The sequence below is a fragment of the Microdochium trichocladiopsis genome (genome assembly GCF_020744255.1).
Source record: "Microdochium trichocladiopsis strain MPI-CAGE-CH-0230 chromosome Unknown B0I36scaffold_1, whole genome shotgun sequence".
In the NCBI taxonomy this organism is placed as follows: Eukaryota; Fungi; Ascomycota; class Sordariomycetes; order Xylariales; family Microdochiaceae; genus Microdochium; species Microdochium trichocladiopsis.
The window spans coordinates 917,548-935,728 of record NW_025763544.1 but is presented as its reverse complement, the minus strand read 5'-3'; the positions used below and the strand labels follow the sequence as shown (position 1 = coordinate 935,728).

Sequence of the window (18,181 nt, the reverse complement as noted above, 5' to 3'; positions counted from 1 at the left end):
GCCAGCTTCGTCAATGGTGCTTGCAAGAGAACTGCCCCCCCTGGGGGCAACTCTTCATTGGCTGGGGCTAGCTCGAGGTCTTCCCCTTTGCCCACTTCCCATGCGGCTCAGAACGCCACCTCCGGCGGCTCCTACGTCACCACCTTTTTCATGTGCGTGTGTCGACCACTTCCAAGGAAACCCGCCACTTTGTATCGTGCATGCCTGCGACACGGAGGGATTTCAGGAACAACATGTCCGGGCATCTTGGGTCGCCGCGACCAATCGAGCTACCGCGATAGCGCGTCGGACTTGGGGCCGCAGACGGACGGCGCGTGTGTGGTGGTGGTGGTGGTGGTGGTGGTGGCACACACACACACACACAGAGAGAAGAGAGACTGCCCGTCACAAGCCCAGAACGAAAACCCAGCGCTAGCTAGCCGGGTGCCTGCCTTGGTGGTATAAACTCAAATAGACCCCGTGTTCCCGTGTCTTTCTCGACTCTGACCTTATCTATTTCGTCTCGTGTGAATATTCTTCCCATTGTGTTGCTTGCTGCTACATCCGGCCTACTCGACCCTCTCCAAATACCCACTCGCGATCGAATCAGCAACTAGAGAGACCACGACATCAGACTCACACCCCAGACCAGCACCAGCACCCAAAGACCCAAAAACAAGCACAAAAACAAAAACATCCAAAAAAATGGGAGACTTCCAGCACGAAGACAACTTCTGCCTGCTCCAAGGCTTCGAGTGGAACGTCCCCGCAGACCGCAAGCACTGGCGGCGCCTGCAGGCCGCGCTCGACGGACTCAAGGCCGTGGGCGTCGACAACCTGTGGCTCCCGCCCGCCTGCAAGGCCGCGGGCGGCGACCAGGCCAACGGCTACGACATCTACGACCTCTACGACCTCGGCGAGTTTGACCAGAAGGGCAGCACCGCGACCAAGTGGGGCCCCAAGGAGGAGCTGCTGGACCTGTGCAGGGACGCCAAGGAGAAAGGCGTGTCGCTGTACTTTGATGCCGTGCTGAACCACAAGGCCGGCGCGGACGACAAGGAGAAGTGCCGCGTGCAGGAGGTTGATCAGTCCAGTAAGCAAGCACATTTTACGCACACATTTATGTCCCCCCTGGCCTATTTTCCAGAAGCCGTATGGGTTATTCAGAGAGAGAGAGAGCGAGAGAGAGAGAGCGAGAGAGAGAGAAAGAAAATGAGAGACTGACTTGAGAGACAAAAAACAGACCGGACACAAGACGTTGGCGAGCCCCATGAGATCGAGGCATGGCTGGGCTTCCAGTTCCCCGGCCGCGGCGACAAGTACAGCAGCCAAAAGTACCACTGGGAGCACTTCTCGGGCACCGACTACGACGCGAGCAACGACCGGACCGCCATCTTCCGCATCCTCGGCGACGGCAAGTACTGGAGCCACTCGGTCGGCGACGAGGACGGCAACGCCGACTTCCTCATGTTTGCCGACGTCGACTTCTCGCACCCAGAGGTTGAGAAGGACGTCATCAACTGGGGCCACTGGGTCGTCAAGGAGCTCGGCCTCAAGGGCTTCCGCTTCGACGCGTGCCAACACTTTTCTGCGCGCTTCACGGCTGAATTCATGGCCAGTCTTGACAAGGAGTTCGGCAAGGGCCACCTGTTCAACGTCGGCGAGTTCTGGTCCGGCGACGCAGGCGAGATGCTCAAGTACCTCGACCAGATGGACCACCGCTACTCGCTGTTCGACAGCCCGCTGGTCTACAACTTCTCGCGGATATCGCAGACGGAAAAGGCGGACCTGCGCAAGGTGTTTGACGGCTCGCTCGTGCAGGAGCGGCCCGAGAGCGCCGTCACCGTCGTCATGAACCACGACACGCAGCCCGGGCAGACCGTAGCGACGCCCATCGAGGGCTGGTTCAAGCCCCTCGCGTACTCGCTCATCCTGCTGCGCAACCAGGGTTACCCAAGCGTCTTCTACGGTGACCTCTATGGCATCAAGGGCGAGCACGAGGAGCCCCCGGCATGTGGAGGACAGTTGGCCGACATCATCCTGGCTCGCAAGCTCTACGCTTACGGCGACCAGAATGACTACTGGGATGACGCCAACTGCATCGGGTTTGCCAGGCGAGGCACGCCCGAGCACCCGAACGGCCTGGTCTGTGTCATGAGCAACGCCGAGCCTGGACAGATCCGCATGGCTGTCGGTGAGATGCACAGGGGTGAGGTGTGGACAGACGTGCTGGGCTGGCAACAGGACGAGGTGCACATTGGCGACGACGGCTACGCCATGTTCCCTTGCCCGGGCACGTCTGTGTCCATCTGGGTCAACCGGGATGCGCCAGGTAGAGACCGCTTCGGCAAATTGTAAGTGTCCAACCTCGACCTTCACTGTTTCGTTGACGCCCTTTCACCGAGAGGTTGTGGCTCTGAATGTAGGCGCTAACCTTAACACCCACAGCGATGCCGACATCTACGCAATGGCCTGATTGTCATATCGACCCTCGCAGGCATGTCCATTTTCGTCCTACCATGTAGCCAGTCGGAGTCGTCGGCACACATGATTTAGATGAGACCTGGTCTGGCCCATGTCTGTCCATCAGTGGAATACAAGCATCGGAGCTTGGCCCGCAGATAGGGTGATAAGCTGTAGACGTTAGACAACCTAGATGTAATAGAGCATATCTGCAAGACGGCACGATACGCCCGCAAGCGAGCTCGAAGCTGAAACCTGCCACAAGAACATAGGTGCAAAAGCCCACGCTCAGGCCTAGATAGTGGATTCCCAGACGGAGCCGGGCGGGATAATGTATGAGAAGTGCCGGACTTTCAACGTTACATTGCTTTGCCTGGGCTTGGCGAGCCGCCTGATCTGGGGTCATAACGGCAAGATAAGCCGTTGGCGAGAATTCTGAGCTGAGACAATGCCAGAGGTCTTACCTGGCTTCAGGCAAGAGACCATATTGCTATGCGGCGACAAGATAGGCAGGGGTGGCGTGCATATCAGTGTCGACCGGACCGCCGGGCAGCACATGCGGAGCGCGACCGCCAAACCCAAAGTCACATGCAGCATTGGCCACCCCTTTCAGTGGCAAAAGGTTGAGCCGCACACGCATACTCCGGGGTTTGAGCACGTTGCTACTGGCTGGCAGCAGACAGCACGCCTTATCAGCGAGATTGCCCTTGTCAAGCATGACAAGCAATCGATCATGATTGCGGAGAATTTCCTGCAGCAAATGTGAATGCAGAAGACCAGCGAGGACCACACCCGGGAGACTGGACGCGCGGCTGTACGCTTCCATGCATCCGACCGACTGAAAGGCCGCCCCCTCTGCATTCTCATCTGTGCGAAAGCTGTCCATCGAGATCTGGTCAATGCGATAAAAGACTGCACGGAATAGCGCCAGGCGTTCCGGCAGATCGTTCAACAAAAAGCCTGAACTCGTCGGCTTCGCGAGACGTCTCACCGGGCCATGCGTCGGTACTGCGTAGACGATAGCCTCAACACGCCAGGCTCAAGATGCTTGTGACAGCCGCGTCTCGCATGTTAGTAATTCCTGATGGCGTGGCACTGGCGACCCACTCTGCCGGCATTGAAGCAGACGACAACTGAGCCGCGATGGGCTGGAAGCATAACGTGACTGACGACCAACAAGCTCGTGAGACCCGGGCACGATTCCGCTGTGGCACCGGGGTGGCCATGCCAAAGCACACGTCCAGAGGCCGCCCCATGCCGTGGCGCCTGCAGGGTCCGCTGTCGTGAGCACGACCCCAGACTGGCCGCTGGACAATTCGTGGCAGAATGATCCGGCGGGACATTGCTAGCGGCCGGAGTTGCGAGCCGGCAGCATGGCTGGCCCCGCGCTGGGGCGTGGTCGGCCCGGGAAGCCGTCGCCGTCGCCAGTAGCGCACAGGGGGGCCCCGTGTGGGCTGTCCGTATTTAGGCAAGGGGCTTTCCATCCCGCGGGGTGCCATCAGCTAACGGCAGCCGATGGTGGCGGAATCTGACTGGCCGAGCAAGCACCCTGCATCCTGCATTTAATATAGGCAGCGTGCGCCAAAGTCGAGACAGCCCATGGCCGATCCATGAGGGAATCGAGGAAAAAAGAAGAGCACGAGGGCGCGTCTGTGCCAGCATTATTAACCAAAGGCCATTGCTCGCTTTGCAGCTCTGGACTTCAGAGTGGCTTTCACTCGGGCTCGACCTACCAGGAGAAACGACAGCGACGACAGCTCCAGGAAGAAAAACAAACACTAAAAGGCCGACTCTTTTCAGCTCCAAGGGCGTAACGTACGCCAGCTGCAGCACGGGGGCAGACGCCAAGCAGCAGACGGCCACACACACGAGGCGGAGGATCTCAGATTGTCCACACGGGCAGGCACGACAAAGGCGGGGAAGGGTCGACGATCTCGGGCGCAACAGCAGCAGCAACCAGATGTCGAAGCTCGAGGTGGCACAACCGCTGGTTGGCAGCAGCGCGGGAGCCGGGGTGGAGGCAGTTGGCAGCGGCAGCAGCAGGAGGAGAGGAGCAGCAGGCGGAGGAGGAGGCGCTGGAATTGGAGCAGCAGCAGGAGGAGGAGGAGGAGCTTATGGACACGGACATGGGCCGCTGCTCCCCTCACACGCAACCGCGACACCACCACCCGCCGCCCTGGGTCTCAAGGCCACGACAGGCATGGACGCCGCAGCGCGGGCGGCTGCACTCCACGCGGCAGGTGCGCCGCCCGCCGCCGGGGCTGCTCTTTCCATGTCGCATGCCCTCGCCGCCGCCTCCGTCTCCCATGCTCCTTTACCTTCTGCCTTCTCCATCTCTGTCGCGGCCGCCCTCAACTCTGCCGCCGCCCTCGCTGCGTCCATGTCGTCGCCAGCCTCGTCTGCCTCTGCTTCGTCCGCCTCCCCAGCAGCCTTCTCCTCGTCGCCTGCAGCGTCCACTGCTAGTGCCGCCCACCTCCGGCCGCACCCCCCGCTTAGCGCCGGCCCTCTCGACAGTGGCCTGGGCGCAGGCAGCACGCAGAGCTCCAACCTCAAGCGCAACCGCAGCAACGACCAACCCCTTGGCAGGTCGACAAAGCCCAAGCCCAACGGCGACGACCACTACCTGTCGCTCAGCCTCAATCCCATGGACCCCCCAGTGCTGTCATTCTACGGCACCGAACCGGTGCCTTTGCCCTCCCGGTTCGGCAATGTCAAGCGCCGCCTGATCAAAGGGCGCGAGGAGGCGGTGCAGGCCTCGTGGGCGCGGCTGCTGAAAGCACTCCGCGCCGAGGTTCAGCACATAGCAGAGCATGGTTCGGAGCTGATACCATCCATTGACTTCGCAGACATTGACAAGACCGACAAAGTTGCGCCTTTCAGAGACTCGCTCAAGCGACATGGGATCGGCGTCATCCGCCGCGTTGTGCCGCAAGAGCAAGCAAGCGCCTGGGTCGAGGAGACTAGCAAGTACTTGGAGACGAAACACGACTTCAAGCCTCCCGCTGCGCAGGATCCGACATGTTTCGACTTTTTCTGGACACCGGCACAAGTACGCAGCCGTGCGCACCCAAATGTCCTACAGGCGCAGCGTTTTGCCATGGGCTTGTGGGACACTAGTGATGATGACAATCTGGCGACGAGGTTTCCCATCACGTATGCGGATCGCCTGCGGATAGAATCCATTGTCGATGGAAAGCTTGTTGTCAATGGCAGCGCCATTTCGATCACAAAAACTCCCGAGGACAACCTCATAGCTGCCGCCGCCGCCACATCATCGGCACAGATTGCTCAGGTTGATAACGGTAGTCTCGAACGCTGGGAGATGGACGGCTATGGTCGGGCTGGTCTCTACGATGCCATCTTCAAGGGAGAATGGGAGGAGTACAATCCCTGGGATCCTGCCGGGCGGATCAACGCGACACCGGACCTGTACAATGGCGCGGGTGCATGTTCAATGCTGCGTCTGTTCCAAGGCATTTTGGCGCTGACGGTGGTGGAGCCTGGCATGATCAGGTTGCTACCGTCTCCAAAACTGTCGACTGTCTATTTTCTGCTGCGGCCGTTCTTCTCACCAACAAAGGGTGCACCAGAAGAGTCGGGTGCAACCGAGGAACAATGGGACGAATATCTGGCCCCTGAGAACTGGAAGCTGGACGAGGAGCAATCAACCATTATTCACGGTGCCGTAGCCGGACACGCACAGCGAGTGACTGGCGCATGGCATCCGCACCTGCAACTTGACAAGAGCCTGGTGACCCCGCCGACACTGCAAGTTGGCGACTACATTGTCTGGCACCCGGACCAGGCTTACCAATTCTCCAACACGAACTACCGTGAGAACACACTACCAACCCCGCCTGAAGGGGCGGTGGAGGGCACCAAGGGGTCTTCCGAGAACAACAGCACTTCGATGCTGGTCTACACGCCCGCTGCCCCACTGACGCAAACAAACGCCCTTTTTCTTGCCCGGCAACGCAAGGCGTTCCTGCGCGGTCATCCCGGGCCGGACTTTGACTCGACTGGCACTGGACTTGGCAGCGAGGCACCGCACACGGGGCGGCTGGGGGAGAAGGACATCCGGGAGGTGGGTGGCGAGGAGGCGCTCCAGGCCATGGGGCTCGCACCTTGGAATCTCGGCAAGAGTATTGTGATCCCTACGCGCAACAGAATACCGAGCCCGCCATCTAGTAGTGGCAGCGGAAGTGGTGAGGGGACTGGGCGGAGAGCAAGTGAGGGCAAGGACAGCGAGAACGAGGAGACTAAGACCCCGAGCCCACGGTCACTGACGCCAACCACGCACGCCGAGGTCGAGGTGCTCAAGATGGCCAACACCATACTGTGGCCGGACCGGTACGAGTTTTATATGCCGACGAGGGCGAGCAGTCCAGTTCCCGCAAAAGAAAAGGAGAAGTAGTGGATGGTCACGGACCGCGCAGTATATATATCTCGAGCATAGAAACGCACATATAAGGAACAATACACAAAGATCCCGAAGATCAGGCAGATGAGCAGTGCGGTTGGTCCTCGTCAGTCTCCTCATGCTACAGGTCAAGCGTGCCAATTCGCCCTAAACCCGCAGCTTTCCGAGCCTGAAGCGTAGTTGCAATTGATCACAAATATTTTCGGCGAGAGATTACCGTGGACCGGATTGTCCAATCACGCCCTTCTGCCCGCCCCGGATCAGGGTCTTCAGGTGACAATCCCAAACATGACCGACATTCGCGATCGCCAAGGAGCCTGCACAGCCGACGCCGAATCCGGGCGTTCGGTCAAGCGGAAGATTGAGTCGCAGCTTGATGGGTGGGGGGAGAGCCTGCACTGCGACAAAAACATGAAGATCGGTCTTATCGGGGGACCAGTCTCTTCTCAACTCGGGACCCAGGCCAAGATGACAATTAAGAACAAACAACAAATAAAGTGGCGTCCTGAAGGAGAGGGGGGGGAGAGAGGCGGGGAATGGGACCCCTGGCTCGAGAGCACCAGCCAAGCATCTTGGGTGCATGTCTTGGGACGTTGGTGACAGTAGGAGACCTCTGGGCAGCTGGGCATGCAAGCGGTCGGGTCGTTCGTTGTCCTCAGGAGGAGACATGCACTTATTGACCTGGTCAGCGGGTGTGCTTACCAGACTTGGCCGTTTTGATGAAGTGTGTGCGTGCTCTCTTTGCTTATCGCCAGTGGATCTTACGACGGCTTGGCACGGCCTTGTGCAGGTCTTGTGTGCGCTTGTGGCTTTGCGCCTCGGTGACCCAGCCGAGCAAAGCGGCGCAGAGACAAAGTGTATGTGTGATGGAAACGTGTTTCAAGGGTTAAAAAAACGGGGGTTGCCCAAGGGAATACAGACCCCGGAACTGCAAGACGCGCCTCAACTGACTTAAGTTATCTGCACGAACGCCAAGTCTTGGGTCTGCATGCTGCTGCAGCGCAGAGGGTTCACGATTGCCCATGTATTACTGGCGACAAGGGGTGGTTTTGCGCGCGCTAGGTTAGACTATGCAGCGCGTGCAGGAACGGGGCGAGGGCTTATTGTTGTTGTGTATCTGAACATCTTGGCGTGTCACCGAGAAGGGCAGCTCGGGCTGGGCAGGCGGAGCCGACCGAACCCGTTCTCGCCCGTTCCCGCGGGAGTTTGAGACGAGGTTATCGTGAGATCCTGCGAGGGATGGTGATGATGAGATAGAAGTCGAGGCAGGAATCCGGCATGATTCCAGTGGTGGCCCGATTGTCCGTTTGCAAGGCCAGATATGCATAGATGGCAAGGAATAGCTCCAGGGATTTCCGGAACAAGCAGCGTGACGTCAGAGGAGCAATGTCCCAAAGGGCTGCAGCCAGGGTCGCAGCACACAGATGGCCAGGGACGCGTGAAGATATCAAGATGAGGATCTCGTTGGAGGAGGTGTTGTGCGAGCGTGAGAAGAGTGGTTTGCACTGATTTGTTTTAGTTGATGATTCGGGGGCTTTGTAATATTCGTAGCCAGGCAGGCACTTGTCGTGCCCAGGTGGTTCTCCAGGCTTGTCGCAAACAGAATAAGTGACAGGATGTAGTCTGCCCGACCGATTGCGCCCGCCTTCGAGATCTGGGGGTCCAATTATGCGGGGACTGAGGACTCGCACCTGGCTCACTACAGCTCTACCCCATCACTAAGCAGCTTCTACATCTCGCCAATGTCATCCGCAGCATCGAAGCATGGAGCGATGCAATCACCATGGCCTCACCTTGCCCCACGTGCTGCAGCTTCAACAGCAGCAAAACACGACATCTGGGCGGGAGAGCCCACACCACACCTTTCATGACGACCGTGATGCTGGAGTGGCATGAGCACGGCTACCGGCACCAGCCGGGCAACAACTGATGTCAACGCCAAGCGCTGCTCGCAGCAGGCCAAGCACCCAGCGCCATGCTTCGCCTCTTGGGACCAGTGTCCATGCACTCTTGGCGCACAGGCTCCAGAACGCGACCGGCCAACGCCAGGGACCTCGAGCTCGAGGTAAGGTTCTGGCAGACCAGTGCCCCTGCCAATAGGCGTTTGCGCCAATGTCCAGGGCTCACCCCCCAAAGAATATGCTTTGGAGGCTCGACGTGACGGAGTGGCGTGCTCTAGTCATGTAATCCCCAACATAGGGCATGAGAGGACTGACCAATGCCCAGCCAGCCTGGCACCCATCTGCTCGCTTGGCCAGCACCCCACGCCGCGATACACCCTCAATTCCAAGTTGCGCTTTCGCCGCAGCCCATCGCACACTGCACGATACGGACCGCGGCCGAGCCGCCAAGCCCCTCCGGCCGGGAGATATGTGGGCACGTTTCTCGGCGCCAGAGCCGGGTGCCGCTTAGCCGGCACTCGACACCACCTCCGGGGCGCGCTCCTTCGAGAACAAACCTCCTCAGAGCCGCCGTCCTAGTGCCTCCTTGGCACTTGCCTCTCCAGCAGTAGCAGCACATTACGTAGTGCCCAGCCCACGCCAGTCCGCGAGCAGTCCTGCCACGCCGTGCCATGCCCGCCTGCCACGATCGCTGTTCTCGCTCAACAACACTGTCGGCTGTGGTGGGACTAGAGCGGGCTCCTGCGCGCCTAAATCCGGCGCAGCCCGTCCAACTCGGCCCAACTCGTCGTTGCTTGCTCACTCGCCCGCGGCCGCCGCATGACGGTATCACCATGCCGCATCCTGGCGTGGTCCGCCGTCCTCGATCCACGGTCTGCCGAGCAGCCTCATGGATGCCAAGAGGCTTGAGGTCCCCACCACCGCTCCCCCAGCGTCTCCAGCATGCTGGGATGCAGCCTTGAAGAGCACAATGTCGTCAACGCTTGCTCGGCCTGCCGTTGCTCGGCTCTGCCTATCTGCCCCTCCAGCCCAACCCCCATTGTCTGCCTTCGGGACGGGGAACCAAATCTGCCGGCCCCTGGAGACTACTTAGGACGCTCTTCTCCCCATCCTTCCAAGACATTGTGGTTTCTCCTGCTTCCTTTTCTTTCTGCAAGTCCTCTGACCAGCAGTTCCGCTTTCTGGCTTTCTTGGCACCACCAACGTAGCAAGATTGCAGACCCTCCTCCCCAAAGTATCTTTAGGATACCCCCGACGTCAACCACCAATGGGGAAGGTTTGTATCGTCACCACGCCTTGAATCAGCGACCACAAGCCGTTCGACCAAGATGGGCAAGCCAAACCCCCTCGAGGGGCATGTCTCTGGACAGTCCAACACCCCGATGTCCAAGCCTGCGCACAGTCTTACCTTTGAAGAAGTCGAGCGAGAGCTTGGCTGCAGCGGTGTCGACGGTCTCTCAGACACCGAGGCCAAGGAGCGTTTGGACAAGTATGGGCCGAACGAGCTCGACAATGGTCCGGGCGTCAACCCGGGCAAGATCCTTCTGAAGCAGGTTGCCAATGCCATGATGCTCGTCCTCATCATGGCCATGGCTGTGTCCTTTGGCATTGCGTCCTGGATTGAGGGCGGCGTTGTTGCTGCCATCATCATTCTTAACATCATTATCGGGTAAGCCCACAAAACCTCGGACAAGCCAACACAGTCAACGAGCCCGTATGCATTTACTGACGATGCCCGTCTAGTTTCTGGCAGGAATTCTCCGCCGAGAAGACCATGGACTCACTCCGATCGCTCTCGTCCCCCACTTCGCATGTCATTCGTGGCGGAAATAACGAAACCATCCCTACTGTGCACGTCGTCCCTGGAGACATGGTTGAGCTGAAGACTGGTGACACCATTCCTGCCGACATCCGCCTGATCGAGGTCATGAACTTTGAGACCGACGAGGCTTTGTTGACTGGAGAGTCGCTGCCCGTTCAAAAAGTTGCCGACGAGACCTTTTCCGAGGACCTTGGACCTGGCGATCGCCTCAATGTTGCCTTCTCGTCTAGCACCGTCACCAAGGGTCGCGCACGTGGCGTGGTTTTCGCAACCGGCATGCACACCGAGATTGGTTCCATCGCGGCAGCTCTCCGGGCGTCCAACTCGCGAGTTCGTGAGCCAAAGAGGACTGCCGATGGCAAGGTCAAGCCTCACCGTCAGGCCCAAGCTTGGATTCTCACTGCAAAGGATCTTGCTGGACACTTCCTTGGCGTCAATGTCGGTACGCCTCTCCAGCGAAAGCTCTCACAGCTCGCCATTGGTCTGTTCTTCATCGCGGTCGTCTTTGCCATCATTGTGCTGGCTGCCAACAACTTCAGTAACGACCGGGAAGTCATTATCTACGCCGTCGCCACTGGTCTCTCTATGTTGCCCGCTTCCCTGATTGTCGTCCTGACAATCACAATGTCCGCTGGCACCAAGCGCATGGTTGAGCGTCACGTCATTGTGCGCAAGCTCAATGCCTTGGAGGCTCTCGGTGCCGTCACCGATATCTGCTCCGACAAGACTGGTACCCTAACTCAGGGTAAGATGGTGGCCAAGAAGGCGTGGATTCCGAGCCGCGGTACTTACTCTGTCGGCGAGAGCAACGAACCTGTCAATCCCACAGTCGGCGATTTGATGCATACCGAGGAATCGCCTTACGACACTGGCCCTTATGACGAGCTTCCCCCGGAGACTGACAGCCGCAAAACCGCCGAGGATCTTCTCAAGGATAATGGCCCACTCGAGGAATTCCTCAAGATTGCTTCCCTTGCCAACCTCGCCACTGTCTATAAATCGACCGACGGCGAGGGTTGGACTGCTCGTGGTGACCCCTCTGAAATTGCTATTCTCGTCTTCAGCTCGCGCTTTGGCTGGAACCGCCTCAAGCAGGTTGAAGGCGAGGACGCGGAGTGGAAACTCGTGACAGAGTATCCGTTCTCTAGTGACGTCAAGAAGATGTCAGTCATCTTCACGAAGAAGGGAGAAGACACCAAGTACGCCTTTAGCAAGGGTGCCGTCGAACGCATCCTGGAGGCCTGCGTTAGCATCGATATGGAGGGCAAGGGCCAGACAGTTGATCTTACCGAGGACATCAAGGACGACATCCTTTCCAACATGGAGGCTCTGGCTGAGCAAGGCCTTCGTGTGCTTGCTCTTGCTTCCAAAGTCTACACTGGCCCTACCGGTACGAGCGACGAAGATCGGGCCCAGGTTGAGTCTGGTCTGACTTTCCGCGGCCTCATCGGTCTCTTCGATCCTCCTCGCCCTGAATCCAAGGACTCTGTCAAGAAGTGCCACCAGGCCGGCATTGGCGTTCACATGCTTACTGGCGACCACCCCGGCACGGCCTTCGCCATCGCCAAGCAGATCGGTATAGTTCCTGAGCGTCTCGAGATGATCTCCAAGCAGAGCGAGAACCAAATGGTTACCACGGCCGCCGAGTTCGACAAGCTCACTGATGCCGAGATTGATGCCATGCCGGTCTTGCCACTTGTCATCGCCCGTTGCGCACCCAACACCAAGGTTCGCATGATCGACGCCCTCCACCGCCGCAAGCTGTATGCTGCCATGACTGGTGATGGTGTCAACGACTCCCCCTCGCTGAAGCGTGCCGATGTGGGTATTGCTATGGGCCAAGCTGGTTCTGATGTCGCCAAGGATGCGTCTGACATTATCCTGACGGACGACAACTTCGCTTCCATTCTGAACGCCGTTGAGGAAGGCCGTCGCATCTTTGACAACATCCAGAAGTTCGTTCTGCACTTGCTCAGCCAGAACATTGCGCAAGCCTGCACCCTCCTGATCGGTCTGGCATTCAAGGACTCTGATGGTCTTAGTGTCTTTCCTCTCTCACCGGTATGTGTCCGATTTCCTATATGCCATCTGGATGCTCTGTTTCTAACAATTTCGTCATCAAATAGGTCGAAATCATGTGGGTCATCATGGTCACTTCTGGACTGCCCGATATGGGCCTTGGTCTCGAGGTTGCTGCGCCCGACATTCTTCAGCGTCCGCCTCAGTCACTGAAACGCGGCATCTTTACGATTGAATTGCTCATTGATATGGTCGTCTACGGCCTCTGGATGGCTGCGCTCTGCTTGGCCTCTTTCTCGCTCGTTCTATACCAGTGGGGTCCCGGCATCACTGGTCGACACTGCAACCGTGGCTGGTCTGAAGAGTGCGACATTGTCTTCCGCGCCCGCGCCACTACTTTCGTGTCCATGACGTGGTTCTCACTCTTCCTTGCCTGGGAGCTCATCAACTTCCGTCGGTCGTTCTTCCGCATGCAGCCCAAGAGCAAGCGCTACTTTACCCAGTGGATGATTGACGTCTGGCGCAACAAATTCCTCTTCTGGTCTGTCCTCTTCGGGTTCGCTTCCATCTTTGTGATCCTTTACGTAAGTCTCGACTTCTCATATCAGCATGACTCGCAGCTACTAACAGTCTATTACAGGTCCCCGTCATCAACGATCAGGTCTTCCTGCACACCGGCATCACCTGGGAGTGGGGCATCGTCATTGTCGAGGCAGTCCTGTTCTTTGGCGGCATTGAGGCCTGGAAGTGGGCCAAGCGCGTCTACCTGCGCCGCACCGCGAAGAAGGAGGGTGGTGGTCAGCGTCGCCGCCTCAGCAGCGTCATCTTCGATGGCTACATCCCCAACAACTCGGACGAGAGCCAGGAGCTGTCGACCGGTTCCGACGAGGCGCGGAGGAAGAAGGTCGAGGAGAAGGCGTGAAGCGGGTTAAAGACTCGACTTTTGGCCCTTGTGGAAGTTTTACTGCGTCACAAGATGGGTGGGTGGGCGATCACTCGCGGCCCCATTGCCTCGGCTGGGGAGAAAAGGGAGGGGGGGGGGGGGGGGCCTCTGTCTACCTTGGCTTTGATTCGCCATGAAATGCATAGAAAACGGCGCAAGTATATCCTTTTTCGCAGTACAGGGGGCTGTACATGCTCTGAACATTATTCTAGTCGATATGACGATAATAACAACCGAATATCATTCACTTCGATCCGTCATCATACAAGAGAAACCCATAGTTAGCCGAGTTTATGTCCCGCCATGCCGTACTCTCTGCCCATTTAGTCTGGGATACTTGACTCGCTACTCGAAAGTGCGACCACCACTTTAAGCCTCATCCTGTGTGTTCGAGTCATGAGCTGCGTGCCCTCCAGCATGCTGTTGTGTGGATGTAGTGTAGAGGTGGCGAGATGTGTGTGTCAGCTATGCACGGCGGCGGCCCCGTTAGTTTTGAGGACGACCAGGGGAAGTTGTATGTTGGTTTCTGTGTGTCGGGCTTTCGTACTTATCAAGCATATTATTGTCCATGGCGTGTAGAGTACGGCTTGAAGGGCCTGGATGCAACTCTCTTCCTGTAGCCGTGAAGGGAGAGAGCCAGCGTACTAGAGCTACTAACTCACTATTTAAATGTCCTGTCCGGCACCTCTCGACACACACAAACCGCTGTATCCGGCTGGGGCCCCCCGCCCGGAGGGCGGCGCCGGAGTGGATCCCCCTCCCCCGGGCTCCGGTGGTGCGCGCCGCCGATGGACACGCGGGCAGGCAGGCAGGCAGGCAGGGCCGGGCAGAGCCACTCGACCATGAGGTATTATGGCCATGAGCAGTACTGGTGTGATCTCCAAGTTTGCTGCTGGCTTTTATGGGTGTTCTGGCTGCGCCACATGTTCAAACCCGCCCAAAGCTATTGCTGCTTTTGTCCATTGCATTTGAGGGGTTTGTTTAATTGTTTATTTTGATTTATATTGAATTCGAGAAAAAGGAAAAGAAAACCAAAGTCAACTTGGGGAATATGGACGGTCTTCGTGTAGAGAAAATGATGTGCCGCACTAGAGTTATTTGGGGGGGGGGGGGGGGGGGGGGGGCTTGATTGCTCGTGGCCTTGGTTTAGAAAAGGATGAACCTGGGAAATGACGATAAAGTCCACGTAGCGAAGCAGCCCAGCGATCACAGCGAGGGAGGGAGAGACTGTGTGGAGGGGATCTATCTAGCGATGGCAAGGCGAGAGGCGAGGCGGCGTGAAGACGATTTTCAGATTTTTTGAACGGCTGGAAAAGTTATAGCTCGGTATGGTGAATTACTTCAACGGGCTTTTGATTCCTGCGTGGCGGAGAGGATGTGCTGCATGTGTGTATGTGTGTGTGTTGAAACGGAGAGAGGTGTGAGATGGCGATGAAGATAAACAAGCATGGGGTTTATGATATGTAAAGCCAGGAAGTCGGGAATAATGCTCTTGATTTGCCATTCTCACGAAAAGCTTCTGGCGAAAAAGAACTTGTTACGACTTCTGTCAATGCCTACAGAAACGAACGGGTATAAACCAAGGCTCATACCCAGTCAGGAAAACGAGGTGAGGTACGATAAACAAAGGCCCTTGATGGGCCAATACTGCTCTAAGACGCGAATATTTCCCATGTCGGGTGTTTGTTCTTGCCATACCTGCGTCGATCGATCTGTCCCATGCCAGCGCAAAATCTCACAGCACGAGAAAAATACCCATCTCAAACCAGTCAACGAATCGAGAATCAAGGATGCGCGCGTCTCATCGCATCCTTTCTTTCTAAGTGGCGTCCCTGTGTGCACAAGAAAGTCGTCATAAAATCACGCCCACGCGGAGTCCACTACATGTACTCTTCTTGCATTGAAACAAAACGCCGTTCACGGAGACCTCGTCAGGGCCGGCGTTTTGTACATGATCCAAAGAGCAAGGCCCATGGGACGCCGCCCTACTACCAACTGGCAAGGATGACAAGACTTGCTGTCATAGAGAGTATCGGAGCCAGTTTACCACTTGGGCACAGGGAGCACGGTTTCTGTTGTTGTTTTTCAAAAATTTTGTTACATTTTTCAAACTACCCATGCCAAAAGCTGTGACGGCGGCTCCTCGTCGAGAAAACCGGTGCGGCGGCTGCTCACAATCCCGTCCTTGTTCATCGCCCGCCACTAAGTCTGTCCCAACACTGATCATCCGACAAAGCAGTACGTCCACCTCATCATTAGAGGACAGCACCGCGTTCCTACAAGACCTCTCCAGCCCTTATAACTCGGCGGAAAACACCACGATCCCGTATCGAGAACTCCCTGATAGACCCCAGCCACGGCGTATGGCGAATGGCGTGAGAAGCACGATACAAAAGCAGAGAAAAAAAAAACCACAGAGAGAGGGGAAACACAAGACAACTAATGACAAAACAAGCTGTCGCGTCTGCCTGAGGCAGCCTATGCCTCGGGCTGCTTGTTCTTCTTCTTCTGCTCCACCTTGAGCAGCAGCGCGCGGTTGATGTGTGGCAGCACACCACCATAGGCGATGGTGGCTCTGATCAGGGTGTCGAGCTCCTCGTCACCGCGGATGGCGAGTTGCAGGTGGCGTGGCGTGATGCGCTTGACCTTGAGATCCTTGGCGGCGTTCTACAGAGGGATGGTTAGTGGTTGCCTGGAAGATGGGTGACGGTTGCCCGGCTCATCAAAGCGGTGAGTCAGAGCTCCGCCACGTCAGGAGGGGGGAACTTACGCCTGCAAGCTCGAGGACTTCGGCGGTCAAGTACTCGAGAACAGCTGTGACGTAGACGGCAGCCTTTGCGCCCACGCGCATCTTGTTCTGGGTGTTGTTCTTGAGGAAACGCTTGACACGACCGCAGGGGAACTATTAGGAGAGCGTGGTTAGTGATGAGCGACGAAGTGGCTCACGCAGTGGCGCGCGTCGTCAGCAATGTCGTCGTTGTCGTCGTCCATCCTCCGTACACGCTTGTCTTCAAGACTCGAGCTACGGTCGTTTGAGGCGGCCGTCGAAGATGAGGGTCGCGATGCAACAACAATGGCACCGGTAGCAGATACGCGCGCTCATGGCGACCGCGCTTGAGGAAGACTCGAGGTTGCTACAGCGTCTGTGGCGCGCTCGCGTCGTCGTGCTGCGGCGTGATAAATCGGGGCCATTTTCGTTGTCGCTGCAGGCGGGATTGGACATCGATTACGGTATGCTTGTGTCGGTCGCAGAGCCGATGCAGCGCGTAACCGCGAGCAAGCTTGTTGTCGGCGTGTCGAAGCTGGTGGCACAGAGGTTGCGCGCGTGGGCGCACGGCAGGGAGGCATCACGGCGCAAGGGACGGCGGACACGCGACGGCGAGGATGGCGATGGCGACAGGGAACAAGACGACGATGCACGCGACGCAGCAACTGGGAAAGGCATCTTACCTGAAGACCAGCGCGGGCCGAGTGGCTCTGCTGCTTCTTTGGGCCGTCGACGCCCGACGTCTTGCCGCCGGAGCTCTTGCCGCCGGACGATTTACCCTTGCCTCCGGCCATTGTGGAGAATGGACTGGAGGAGATGGGGGTGGCTGGGAAGAGGAAGTTGCTGGAGGACCGTCGCGGAGCGCGTGGTTATGGATTATGGGAGTGGACGAGGACAGCAGAGGCGACGACGAGGACGACGATGGCGGAAGTGGTGATGTGGGAGCGGTGGTTGTTGCACGGACGGAGGAGGCTGCTTGTGCGTGGGGTGGTGCAAGTGGATGTGGCGGGAAGACGTGCGACTCGCTGCAGGCAGGCAGGCAGGGCCGGGTGGTGATGGTGCAGGTGGTGGGTGCTGGCGCGGCGCGGTGCGGCGGGAGGGCAGTGGTGAAAATTGTTTGTTGTTTATCGCTGGGCGGCCAGCCTCCTCCTCTGCCTGCTCAGCCTGCCCAGCCAGTGCCCAGCCTGGAGGGGAGGGAGCTGTAGCCGGAGCTGGAGCGAGCCCAGAGCTGCTCTCACGTCAGTCAGTCGGGTGCCCGCTGCTGCTGCTGCTGCTGTATCTCCAGGCCCCCTCCTCTGGCGGCTGCCATGCTGACTTTGGTCGGGTGCTGCATCAAATGCATCAGCGCCGCGCCCTCTGCCTTGGCTGTTTCTGCCTGGTCTGCTGCGCTCTGCTTGTCGAGCTGGTGATTGAGCCTGTCAACTCGCCAGAGCTGTCGATGCCCAGAGGGGCCGGATCGACCGGGCGCGTGGTTGGGTGTTCAAGCTCGGTGAATGATGCAATCGTGCTGCCGGCCTGGCCAGATCCGGCAGAGCTCCCGCCAGCTGTCAGCCAAGGTGGGGGGTGGCGGGCAGCTCGTTGGTGGTGATGGATGAGAGCCCACGTCCCAGCAGGCGGCGGCTGCGTGCTGCCTGTGTTGCAGACCAGTACAACTCGGCGTGTTTGGTCTCTTGTGCTTGTGTTGCGAAGGGGAGAGGCAGGAATAGGGTCTTTGACTTGGGGCCCAGAGGCTTCCCGGCTGGGCGAGGTGGCGTGGTCGTCTCTTGCAACTTACGGCGTTGAGTAGTGGCCCTCAGCCAGGCACTGCCTGGCCAAACCAGACCTCGACGGGCATTTCTGGCGTCTGGGCCGGGCAAGGCTCAAGATC

At 58.1% G+C, this 18,181-nt stretch overlaps 4 protein-coding genes across 4 annotated transcripts; 3 read left to right on the top strand and 1 right to left on the bottom strand.

Moving 5' to 3' along the window:
• Window positions 1-684: 684 nt before the first annotated feature.
• Window positions 685-2,337, top strand: B0I36DRAFT_370820 (alpha-amylase; the record flags this gene model as incomplete). Its single annotated transcript, XM_046159951.1, has 2 exons — window positions 685-1,072; window positions 1,223-2,337. 2 exons carry the CDS (start codon window positions 685-687, stop codon window positions 2,335-2,337), a joined length of 1,503 nt encoding a protein of 500 aa, XP_046017919.1.
• A 2,151-nt stretch (window positions 2,338-4,488) lies between these two features.
• B0I36DRAFT_309515 (uncharacterized protein) lies at window positions 4,489-7,140 on the top strand. Its single transcript, XM_046152137.1, has one exon. The coding sequence runs from the start codon at window positions 4,643-4,645 to the stop codon at window positions 6,854-6,856; it is 2,214 nt and encodes a 737-aa protein (XP_046017918.1). The 5' UTR covers window positions 4,489-4,642; the 3' UTR covers window positions 6,857-7,140.
• A 2,987-nt stretch (window positions 7,141-10,127) lies between these two features.
• On the top strand, window positions 10,128-13,620 carry B0I36DRAFT_258996 (sodium transport ATPase). The gene is made up of 4 exons (XM_046151093.1): window positions 10,128-10,432; window positions 10,507-12,646; window positions 12,712-13,188; window positions 13,245-13,620. The coding sequence occupies exons 1-4, from the start codon at window positions 10,146-10,148 to the stop codon at window positions 13,524-13,526; spliced, it is 3,186 nt and encodes a 1,061-aa protein (XP_046017917.1). The 5' UTR covers window positions 10,128-10,145; the 3' UTR covers window positions 13,527-13,620.
• Window positions 13,621-16,025: 2,405 nt separating this feature from the next.
• Window positions 16,026-17,108, bottom strand: B0I36DRAFT_370817 (histone H2A like protein; the record flags this gene model as incomplete). Its single annotated transcript, XM_046159950.1, has 3 exons — window positions 16,026-16,214; window positions 16,318-16,449; window positions 16,998-17,108. 3 exons carry the CDS (start codon window positions 17,106-17,108, stop codon window positions 16,026-16,028), a joined length of 432 nt encoding a protein of 143 aa, XP_046017916.1.
• Between the last annotated feature and the right edge of the window lie 1,073 nt (window positions 17,109-18,181).

Coding starts and splice junctions, on each gene's coding strand:
- B0I36DRAFT_309515 (XM_046152137.1), top strand. CDS start 4,643: ATGGACGCCGCAGCGCGGGCGGCTGCACTCCACGCGGCAGGTGCGCCG.
- B0I36DRAFT_258996 (XM_046151093.1), top strand. CDS start 10,146: ATGTCCAAGCCTGCGCACAGTCTTACCTTTGAAGAAGTCGAGCGAGAG. Junction 12,647..12,711: donor GTGTCTTTCCTCTCTCACCG/GTATGTGTCCGA, acceptor GTCATCAAATAG/GTCGAAATCATGTGGGTCAT. Junction 13,189..13,244: donor CCATCTTTGTGATCCTTTAC/GTAAGTCTCGAC, acceptor AGTCTATTACAG/GTCCCCGTCATCAACGATCA.